This window comes from Toxorhynchites rutilus, chromosome 3 (genome assembly GCF_029784135.1).
Source record: "Toxorhynchites rutilus septentrionalis strain SRP chromosome 3, ASM2978413v1, whole genome shotgun sequence".
NCBI lineage: Eukaryota > Metazoa > Arthropoda > Insecta > Diptera > Culicidae > Toxorhynchites > Toxorhynchites rutilus.
The window spans coordinates 57,568,297-57,580,337 of record NC_073746.1 but is presented as its reverse complement, the minus strand read 5'-3'; the positions used below and the strand labels follow the sequence as shown (position 1 = coordinate 57,580,337).

Genomic DNA, 12,041 nt, shown 5'->3' with positions numbered 1-12,041 from the left:
ATTCGAAACAATTTCGATACGTTATTCCTGCTGCACGCGTGATTTTCCAAATCACATTATTGTGGTATGTAGCTTAAGAAATGCTTAACCTAATGCAATCAATAACTAGAAATTTTAAATTTTGCGAATTGGTCCCCTCTGACTTAACACCGACCAATTGTACAATGGCCAAACCCAATATTCATGAGAATAAGTCAATGTTGTGTGTCTGGAGGGGTCATCTACAAGCGATCAACTATGAGCAATTTCAACAAAACCATCACCTGCAAACGTTACCCAGCAGCAATTGATGCATTTGAGTCAATAATTAAAACTGAAGCGTGTCAAAATACATGTCTTTCTTCACGACAATGTTAGGCCTCACGCTGCAAAAGTCGTCAAAAAGCTTTGTATACGCATCAATAGGATATTCCAATCAACCCGCCTCAGCATCAAAAGTTACATCTTCCGATTATCGCTTGTTCCTTCGAACGACATGGTCTGGTCGAGCAATATCCGACCTGTCGCAGAGAAGCCAAAACAATATGTCAATTTCTGCAATTTAATTTTTTATCAGTTTCTCTGAATAAATCTAGAAGCCAATTTAATTTCATAGATAAAGATGATTCTTTCCAATAGCAGCCGGATTAACACGCGATTCAATCAAAAGAAAAAAAAAGTAGAAAGAAGAAAATGATTCTAAATATGTTTGCTTGCTTTCATTAATCATATATGTTAAAGTTGAAAAGTTTTTAATTCCCTACAAAGAAGACAAAAATTCAATAAACGGTTCGCTACTTCATGAGAAACGAACTTTCAATGAATTATTTCATTGTAACAAAAATTAAATCCAACACAGCCAGGCAAATATAGACGATCCGTCCCAAAATCTAAATGAGTCGATGCAGTTTTTATCGGAGAATAAATAATTCTCTGCGGAAATTTATCACTGGTCGGAAGATAACTCTGTGCTTTATATCATTCCCTCATGCAGTGGACCAAGGCGAAAACCATTGGTTCTGTTGACACAAAATGGTACCGTCAGTGGCTGCACAAAACCATACGAGTACGCGCAGTTTCCAAAATTCAGATATGGCACACAGCATTGCACAATTATTTCACTTGCCACAGATCCTTCTCCGATATTGGGTTACCGAACGAATGCCAACTAGAGGAATCACATTCTATAATATCCCCCCCAAGCGCCATAAATTAATTCCTCGTCTAATCGATTAAGTCGTATTTCTATTCGGGTTGGTTATCTGAGGTTAACACCACTCCCGAAATTGTCGTCGACGCAATCGGATTCGAATCCAACTCGGTCGAAATTTTCTACCCCCGAACAGGAATGCTCGCCGCACTGCCACAATGTCCACCGTTGGCATTCGTATCCCTGCTGTTTTCTACAAATGGCATTCCAGGGGAGAGAGTGCTGAATTAGTTATTTCGCAAGAAATTAGCCGTAAAAATCTCTGCTTGAAAGCGTGCTCGCACATACAGCTATTGCTGTCCGCACTCCGGGATCCCGGGAAATGCTATCTCACCGCACGCATTCCCCGCGTGCTCCTGTCATAATTAAGGCTGTCTATTACTTCCTCACCGTTGATTTCATTCGGCTTCTGGGTATTAAAGTTGTTACAAGCGGCACAACAAGCAGCTAATGAACGCGCACCGGGGGATATATAGGCGGAAACGGTTGATGGTCCCCGTTCTACCTGTGGCATGCGGAAGAAGCAAACACGTGGATACAAATCGCTGCAGACAGGTGAAAACATACACATTCTTACAAATAGAGATTTTGATTGACTTTCACTCAACCCGGCTGTTTTTGGCCATGTTCGCAATTGTGTTTGTAGCGAATTTCGCACCCTAGGGGTGGATGATTAAATTTTCCCCCGGGAATCGATTCTATTTCTATGCGGCAGCTCCCAGTTTGGAGCAGCCTGTTAACTTGATTTAATTTAGAGCGTGAGATTCCTTATACTTATACCGATCGAGAAGGATATGAAAAATCAATACTCCATTAGAGAGTAAAAAATCGCTTTTTTTCCCAATTTTCGCTTCTGAGTTCTCCCACGTTTGCCATTGGAACGACCTTTCTCAATTGGCCCTCGTTTATCACTTGTCATCGTTGTCAGGAGTGCATCAAAGAGATATCTTCGAGTGGGAGCAGAACAGACATTCGACGGGCGTTGTACGTACAAGCGAAGTTAACATTAGCATTTAACTAGCAAATGGAATCTACATCAACGGTCGGTTATGTTCCGTACGGAGGAAAGTAGCCGGATAATTTGATATGAATTTTATGGAATCACTGACACTTCCCCAGTGGGTGTTGATGCGAAATGAAAAGAATGCCTTCGTCATCGTTAAGAAACTTGGGTGAGTTTTTATCACAGATTGATAACCCAGAAGTGACATCAAACCATTGAGGATAGCCCTTTTTTTTACTAAAGATTCGTGACCGACCAGACAAGAAGTCTGTTTAGAATCGGTTTTTCGGAGAGTGAGATTTTCCCTTCCACCCCTGGTCCAGGGCAATAAATCATTCATGGTGTTTTTCCGAGCCATCCACGGACCTTTATCGCCATCAATATTGCTCTCTGGGGTTTGGCAGGTTTTGACGGAGGTTGCTGCAGTCGAGGCCAATCAGATGTGCTATCTGATTGTTTTCCTCTGCTCTTCGATTGCCTCCAGACAGCAGTGTCGGGTGTATTTGCTCAATATCCGTTTAGGTTTATTGTATGAATGAGGCGAACGGACCTCAGTTCCTGGCAAAATCGTTCTTATTTGTGTAGCTTTTGAGATTGACATAGAAGGACAAATTGGGGCCATCTTCCGGGAACATGTTCGAGGAATGTGCTTGTGTAGCTATTCTTTATATTGGATAAATTTTGGAATTTTCTTGCTCAATATTTGAACGCGTAAGCTCGTGTGTTCGCAACCATCGTTGTATTATGGAGAAGTAATATTCGATTTGAAATTAAGACGCTATTATTCATCGCTGCTCATGCTTATGAACTCTATGGTTTGAAGTTTTTTTTCTGTGTGGGAAGAATAATTTCCAACTTAATTCACAACGGCAGCGAGATGCAGCGAGTTTCTGTACGCTACTATAGGGGGTTTCCGCATTTTTCATTACATGCACTTAGGGTTGGTTTGTTCTGAGAAAAGCGGAAACTACAGAAAGAGAAAACAGACAAATTTTTGTTGTTTAACCAACATTTGTTCAGTACTGAATTTACACATAGCACAAGATGAAGATCAACTTAACATCAAGTTGTGGAAATTTCTGCTGTGAAATGAATTCTAGCGAAATAGTAATTAAATGGTATTTCATTCTTATTTGTTTTTCACTTTCAAGTGAAATGTACGACTGAAGTGTTATGGATTAGTTCATTCGATTCAATTGGATTGTTTAGGTTAAGGTCATTGCTATTTGAATACAGACAAAATACTTTTTTTTAATGCATCATTTGAAACTAATTTGAAATGATGTGTATTATGAGCAGTGTTGCCACACGTAAAGATTTATCTGGAATGGTTTTTCGTTATTTTTGGTACAGATTCTGTACGGTACAGGGTACAGGTTGTCGTCAAAAAGTACAGATTGGTACAGATTTTTTCGCGTATGAAATTTCTTACATTAGAACAGAGCAATATTGAGGTATATGTCGAGTATTACGCTGCAGTATCGGTTGGTGCTGCTGATCATATAAGCATGTATAATGCAATAATTAATCAGTACCTTCCTTCAAGAATACCTTACATGAATAGTCTGAAAGGATTCGCGTCCTACGATGCGGCCGTGATGATGGGAGCATCAAATTCCGTAATGCGCTTGATAAAAATCTATTGCCTAGATCTGGTAGTCGTCAAATCTACATATCATTCGCTGGCGTTATGTGCTAGTTATACATGTGAGAAAATCCCTGGCTATCTAGAGCATTTATTGAGGGACATATGTACCTATATATCCAATAGCCTAAGAAGGACTAACAGATTCGAGATAATACAGGAAATTTGGGAGCTCAAGCCGTTTAAAATCTTACACCCTTCGGCTACCCATTGGCTTTCATTAGCGGCGGGGGTGAAGAGAGGCACTTCACGATTTTCAGAGCTATTTGTTTACCATTTAGTATGGATTTGAAAAAAAATAAGACTGCTTGCAGAATATTGACTGTCCCCAAAAATGTAATGACAAAACCTCTGTTGTTTTTTTGGGAGTATGTTTTGCCTCAGATCAACAGAATAAATCGTTTATTCTAGGCTGAAAACCCTGAATTTACGATGCTACAGGGTCTTTCAGATTAAACGCTAACGCAAAAAAAAAGAATAGCTCCTTATAAATTTTTTTCGCTCTGTCGATGGTAACGGCTACTCGCTCAGTCTGATCGAATGATTTTTAGTATCAAGATGTACAATTTGCGAGAACGTGTATTTTTAGTGAAATCGTATTACTTGAAGCCTTAATGAAACTTTGTCCTCTTATGGTAAGAATTTCCACATTTCTCGTCGTAGATTACTTCCTCTGGGGGTAAGGTCCTTCCGTTGCTATGTTAATACAATACAATGTTAATACAAAATTTGGAGGAACTTATAGAATAATTAACTTGGATTTTCAACAGCATCGAACTCGTAATGTTGGAGTTGTGCATGGAGACTTTTGTTCACCGTTTAAAACGCGTTATCGAAAAAAGGGGTGGTAACATCGAAAATGTCCTAAAATAAGCTTTATTTTCGTTTTTTTAAAATAAAAATCGGTTCATTTTTGTAGATTTTAATCATATTTGTTGCTATAGACTGAATCGTGAGCATGGGTCAATATAGGAAAATACAAAAAAAATTGAAAATCAAAAAAAAGTTGTTTTGTATTGTATTTTACCTAGCTTCCAGACACAGTTTTATTAATCACAAAAGGGTCTAGGAAAAGTTAAGTTCTATGGAAGAAATTAATTATTTTAAAGAAAATTGAAAAAAAGTTATTTGAAAGGATCGAATACACATTCTCGAGATAGTACACCCAAAATTTATTTTAGTTCATGTTTCGTCATCCCCAGGGGTATGACTAATACGTCAAATCCCTCATATTGTCAGTGTACCCAATATTGCTGCGGTTCACTGACATTTTGGTTCTGTCAATTACTGTTGTTTACAACTCGGTCCGGTTATATAGTCGAATAGTGGTAAAAGTAGTAAACTCCATGTTAAATGTGAACACCTCCATGTGAAACCGAAATATGAAAATCGCTCATGCAGTTAGAAATAAAGCACCGCATTTTTCTTTATTTTTACTATCTCTGTGATTTCAACGATTTCAATCCTCGCAAATGATATGTTGGTAAACAAATGACGCCATATTGATTTTGATTTTGGGTAGCCTATATTCAATTGATGTCTAACATACCGATTTTTGACATTAAATGAGACATGTAATGACTCACAAATACTGGTAAGCATTTGTATAATACACATGGTACAGCAATATAAAATTAATACGAGCGAGCAAAACAAAACACAAAAAAGCTTTCCGCATACTTTTCCACATACACGGCCCAGACCGAGATAGATATTGTTCTCCTTTTTTTTTATCTTAGAAAACACTTCCCAACTACATTTTATAATCAGGTGCAATATTATCACGTATTTGCTGAACAACTGCTGAAGCATCATTAGCCATGAGGATAGCGTGGTCGTGTAAAATAGCTTTGCATTCCAGCCGGCCTTGACTCGATCCCCATTGACGTCGTATGGACTTTTTTATTGGCACAATTCCGAATAAAATGCGAAAAGAAAACAGAAAGAGAAGTCTGCTCGCATACATACAAATCATTTTTAAGCTTTTAAAACAGCTCATTATTTGCGCATTTGACTCTCCAACACACGAAATGGCATCATTTCTGCCAAAGATGAAATGTTTTCTACCAACGCTAGTTTGGGTGTTATCTATATTTTTATCTATCTTTAGCAAAATTCTCATGGGTCGAAAAAGGGTCTAAGCATAGTTGTAGGCTACAACCTATATAACTTGTTTGGTATAAATGAATTAATTTAAAGAAAATTAGAAAAAGTTATTTGGAAGGACCCAAAACACATTTTTGGGATAGTACTCATTCGATAGAGAATATTTTTATCCATTTTCAGCCAAATTTTAGTTGGCCGAAGAAGGGTCTGAGAGAAGTAATGGGTCAAAACGTATACAAGTTGTAGGAGGGAAATCAATAAATTCAAAAAAGATTTGAAAAGGTTATTTGAAAGGACCCAAAACCCTTTTCCGAGATAATACTTATTCAATATAGAACATTTTTATCTATCTTTAGCCAACTTTATACCAATGGAAAGGTCGAAAAAGGGTATATGAAAAGTTATAGGCTAAAACCTGTACAACTTGTATGGGTGAAATAAATTAATTTAAAGAAAATTGACGAAAGTTATTTGTAAGGACCAAAACCACATTTTCGAGATAGTATTCATTCGATAAAGAATATTTTTATTTATCTTTAGCCAAATTTTCATTGGTCAGAAAAGGGTATGAAAAAGTTATTGGCCGAAACGTTTACGAGTTGTACGCGGGAAAGGGTCTAGCTGGGTAAGGAAGAAAAAAGTACCAAATCACCTGCTCTGTGGGTAAGGAAGCTCTGTGGAAAATATTGTATATAAATTTTGACTATTTTTCGAATCCCTATGTAATTCACCATAGGATCTATGGTGAAAAACGTAACTTTCAATTTTTAGCACGCCATTCTCAATAGCTTCGGGGTAAAAATTTGAAAAAAAGAGCATCTTACTATGATGAATAGAAAAATATAATCAAAAAATTAATTCCTAAAAAATTGAAGTGCTAGAAAAAATCTTGAAATATTGTTTTTTTTGAGGATTTAGAGATTCAGTACTACTCTAATGTGTTCCTATGCCTTTATAGATATGTGCGATTTTTTTCAGAATTTGAACAATGTTGCACGGTACAAAAAATATATATTCCCAAATTCAGATTTTATTTTAGATTTTTGGAACATTGATTTTTGAATTACTGTTTTTATTTATATTTAAATATGTTCGTATGTATTTTCAGATATTTGTGCTTTTTTTCCAGAAAACTTCGAGAACCATGCGGTACGAAAATGTTTAATAAGTCTAAAAATTCTTTTTAATTCCTTTTTTTCTATTGTCCTGATCTCTATAATAGTATTGTATTCAGGGGTTCGTAAAAAGTTCCCCAAACATTATCACCAGCACTATGAAAATATTTTATAGGGTACCAAACTAGAAAATAAGATAATTCTCCTATATGGTTCACTATAACATCAATAGTGGTTAAATGAGTTTTCCTTTTTTTTTCATTCTCAATAGGAAATGAAAATTTGATAAAATACTAAAAGTATATCTACTATAGTGTACCGGACACTATAGTAGATATACAAATTATAACAAAATTCTATCCCCCGCGTAAAAAAATCCTGAGTGTATAGAATTTATTGGAGTTTTCAAAACTGTTTTTCGATGGCATGAACTACTCATAATCAAATACGAATTCGAAACTTTTCGTCAAAACAATACTATATCTGTACTGAATGGTCCTACAACAACGTTATAGAAATCAAATGAAAGATACTTGACAACGTTGATTGGATTTGTTATCTTTGGAAAAACAGAAAGAAATCGATTTCTCATTTCTTCCCGATCTTTTTGTTCACTACATCTACATACATCGAGATAAAAATTTCTCTGTAACATATTCCGTGTAAAGCCATGTAAATTATGCTTTAAAGAGATTTATATCACATTTTCATGCGTTGATATTTCACGATTTTAAAGCATTTCAAAAATCTCCTAAAAATTTCGACTTCGCACTCTGTTCCTTCAATTTTTGTTTCGAGTGTGAAAAAGTTCTATTTCCATTTTCGTTAAATTTATTAATTTCCTTCCTACACTTGTATACATTTTGGTCCATAATCCATTTCTCAGACTCTTTTTCGACCAACGAAAATTTGGCTGAAGATGGTTAAAAATATTCTCTATCCAATGAGTATTATCTCAAAAATGTGTTTTGGGTCCTTTCAAATAACTTTTTAAAATTTTCTTTAAATTAATTAATTTCCCCCATACAAGTTGTATAGGTTGTGGGCAATAACTTTTCTTAGATCCTTTTCCGACCAGTGGAAATTTTGGTAAAGATAGATAAAAATATTCTTTATCGAATAAGTACTATCTCGAAAATGTTGTGCTCCCGTGGCCGAGTGGTTAGCGTCAAACCTAGCATGCCGGGGGTTCGGGTTCGATTCCCGTTCTGGTCGGGGAAATTTTTCTTCAAAGAAATTTCCTCTGACATGCACTGTGGTCACGCATAGGCATAGAAATCTCAACTAAGTACTAATGAAAATGACGCAAGTAATATTACGTTGAGACGGCGGAGTTCCTCTAGGAACGTTAGTGCCATATAAGAAGAAGAAGAAGACTATCTCGAAAATGCGTTTAGGGCCTTTCAAATATTTTTTTTTTCAATTTTCTTTAAAATAATTAATGTTTCCCATGCAACTTGGCCTATATCTTTACTCAGACCCTTTTCCGATTAATAAAATTGTGGCTGGAAGACAGGTAAAATATTTCTCTATCGAATAACTTCGATAACTCTATTAGAACCCTTTTTTTATTTTCAAAATGCTGTATATTTTCCTTCATTGACTTCATCTAATGAGCATGATTGTGAATGATGTTACTTGATAAACAATCAATTTATTTCAATTAAAATAATTCATTATTCATGAAATCCAGTCCGTATAGAAGGAACGCGAAAACGAGAAAACTCGTGAGTGGCCCGCAACGGATGAGACGCGAAACGCAAGAAATCTCGTGAGCAGTCCGTAAAGTGTTAATAAGAAAATAAAATTATGGATTCATGTGCTCTCTGTAAAGACCATGTGTTTTGAAAATGTACATTGAAAAAATGTCTCTTTGTGAAAATTGTGTCGACTCAAAGAACAAATAATTCTAAATAAAAAAACAAATGAGAATACGTATTTATCATATATAGCTGACCCGGCAAACTTCGTCCCGTCCAAAATTTGTTTTTTGTTATCAATACCTTCAAACATTCACGTTTTCTTACTATGAGCAAGTTCATGGGTCCAATCGTAGAACTGTTCATTGATTGATCTTCTATTCGACCACGATGAATTTACCTTTTACTATAAAATACCTAATATTTCTAACAAAACCCTAAAACCTCGATATGCCTAATTTGGTACCATTTGCTTAATTAGTTCTCGAGTTATGCAGAAATTTGCGTTTCATTTGTATAGCAGCCCCCTTTAGAGAGGGAGGAGGGGTCTCAAACTATCACGAAAACCTTCCAAAACCCCTACATACCAATTTTCATGTTAATCGGTTCAGTAGTTTCCGAGTCCATAAGAATCAGACAATATATATATATATATATATATATATATATATATATATATATATATATATATATATATATATATATATATATATATATATATATATATATATATATATATATATATATATATGCCATATTAGAATGAAGTATGTTTCACTTTCTTTGAAACATTTAATCAATTTTTATATTATGACAACTAAATATCACACCGGTCAAAATGATCGGTTTGGTACAAATAGTTATATAACAACTGTCGGTAGTTCTAGTGTTAAATATGCGCTCAACGATTGACCAATAGCGTTCGATCGGTCGCAGTAGGGGACAATTCGATGGGTTATTGCATTTTTCGACGAATCTTCCTTGGCGTGCATTTTGTCGTCCATCATTTTCGTACCACCCTTTTATTCTGGAGACTGCTTAAATACTTTCAGTTTTTTATACGTTTCCAAATTATGTCTGGTCTTTATCCGCAGAATCGTTCTTATGCTGGTTTGAACTTCGTGGCTAAATCGCGAGTAGAGGCAGGCCTGTTCATCTGAATGTATTCTACGACTTTTGGTCTAAATCGGGGTTGCTTGAGCCAAGTTACCGTTCATTTTTTGGTAGAACATTCCATGAGGGACTTCTAAGTTATACGTATCACATTTGCCGGATGAACTTCAACTCTCTTTGTAATCTGATTACTGGTTACCCCCTATTCTGTATACCAAGTGTGTATAATTATCTTTTTAGCCTCAATTCAATTCTCGGCATCTTGCAAACCACTTCAAAAATTAAACAGATGGTACGAATTAATATTTGGACAGGCAAACAAAACAAGTGTTAGATACATGCTAACATAAATACGCACCAGTTTGTGTGTTATAACTAATTTTTCCTACACTCCTTTAGTGAGGAAAACTGTGGGAGAACAAACAAATTTTCAATATCTTTTCACTGTTGCCGAATTTATTCATTATCCAAGTGGATCTGTACCATCTCATCACCAATAATATACCTTCTACAAACCTCTACAAATTCGTAAACGATTTTTCTACATTAGTCACGTAACGGAAAATCTCCCAATTCACTCGAAATTTCGCATCGCCAAGATACTTTGTTACTTTGTCATACCTATGTTCGAATACAAATTACGTTCAATGTATGCCATCTCATTAATGCTTTTACGCTGATCAATATACTTCGCTTCGTTTGCATTCACGCCTTACTTGACAAACGCTGCGACAAGATTTCTCACTGAAAAAAAAGTATGTGCAAAAGTAACGACAGCTTCTCAATGTTCCGAGGATGATGTTACCGATGGTGCCAGGACCTGATGGAAGAAGAAAGTGAGCACAAATGGCAGAAACGCGAGCAATTTATCAAAGCTACGTAAATAAAATGCCCGTCCCGGGAGAACGATCCAGAGTGATCGATTCCGAACCCGTTAGATGGGAAAATTTGTACAAGATTAATGACGTTCGGTGTTTCCTGCTCCGCTTTGTGGACCATACTCGCATCTTCGGCCTTCAGCTAGTCAGCAGGTAACGTGTGTTTAGTTGTGTCTGACGGTTGGCTCTTACTTACCCTCATGACAATGCACTAACGTGTCCGCTAAGTATATAAAATCACATAGATAGTCTAGGGTCCACCAGAGTGCCGGCGCCTGGCGGTTGATCTCCCAGAACACGGCACGTCCTATCACAAACACTATATTGTAGAGTACAGCTAGCGATACCACCGAGAGCCACTGGAATGAGAAGAACAGAAAAGTGGGGGAAATCATTGTCGGATATAATTTCAAAACGAGAACGCGCTTGACGTTAAGATGCTATTTATTAGGCGAGAAGGAGGAAGGTGTGAAAATGGGGGGGCTACTAGAATCGAAGCTTGTGGGTGGGATAATTACATTGACCAGTTCAGATAAATCATCGGATAGGATCAAAGATTCCGATTCGAGACAATGATAGATAAGGTGGAGGTCAACGTCCAATTTCGAGGATGATGGAGAGATTATCCCGTCCTTGGATGTCGTTGACATCTGATGGTATTTCCGTTATAACATTAAATTGGAGAATGCAATTCAGTTATTGTGTTTTAGATCGTTTGATTGAACATTCATTCTAAAGTTATATAGAGAGCAATGTCGACTTCAACCTTCATATTTTCCATGCTCGTGAAATGATTGCTGCACAGTAATCCATAGGCTACCTTCCATCGTTTGAAACGGCATGCGAGGAGAACGTAATTCGTGGAGTGTACATGCGGATCTGTTCAATCAACAATTGGCGCAGCAGTACATGTCAAAATGCATTCTGCGTATTTTTACATCGATGCACTTCTCCACTATCCCGACTGACAATACCCTGTCGCAGCTAAAATACTCACTATCTCTGTGATTTTCCAATCAAGCACCCCATAGTCTGGGGCCGTAATAGCCGAGTAATTAAAATGTCAAATATCCCTCAATTATGAATCATTTGGCAGTCATCAGCCGGGATCACGTGTATCTTGCTCCCTCTCCGATACTCCCTCGGCACCATCTGTGAAAAGCAGCTTCCCACCGAAACAAATCAGTGCCGAGCATCTTGATTACTGCCGGAGATCGCTGGATTCAGATAATGACCCGATGAAGAAGATGAAGATTGTCTCCTCTCTCTGACGAACAAACATACTTCACAGA

General features: G+C 36.7%; 1 protein-coding gene across 3 annotated transcripts in view; it reads right to left on the bottom strand.

Moving 5' to 3' along the window:
• Positions 1-12,041, bottom strand: part of LOC129774829 (cyclic nucleotide-gated cation channel subunit A) — a 342,729-nt gene that overhangs the window by 56,855 nt on the left and 273,833 nt on the right. For all 3 annotated transcript variants that reach the window (XM_055778838.1, XM_055778840.1, XM_055778839.1), the window contains one exon: positions 10,946-11,108. In XM_055778838.1, coding sequence (XP_055634813.1) covers positions 10,946-11,108 — 163 coding nt within the window. The remainder of the gene's footprint in view (positions 1-10,945; positions 11,109-12,041) is intronic.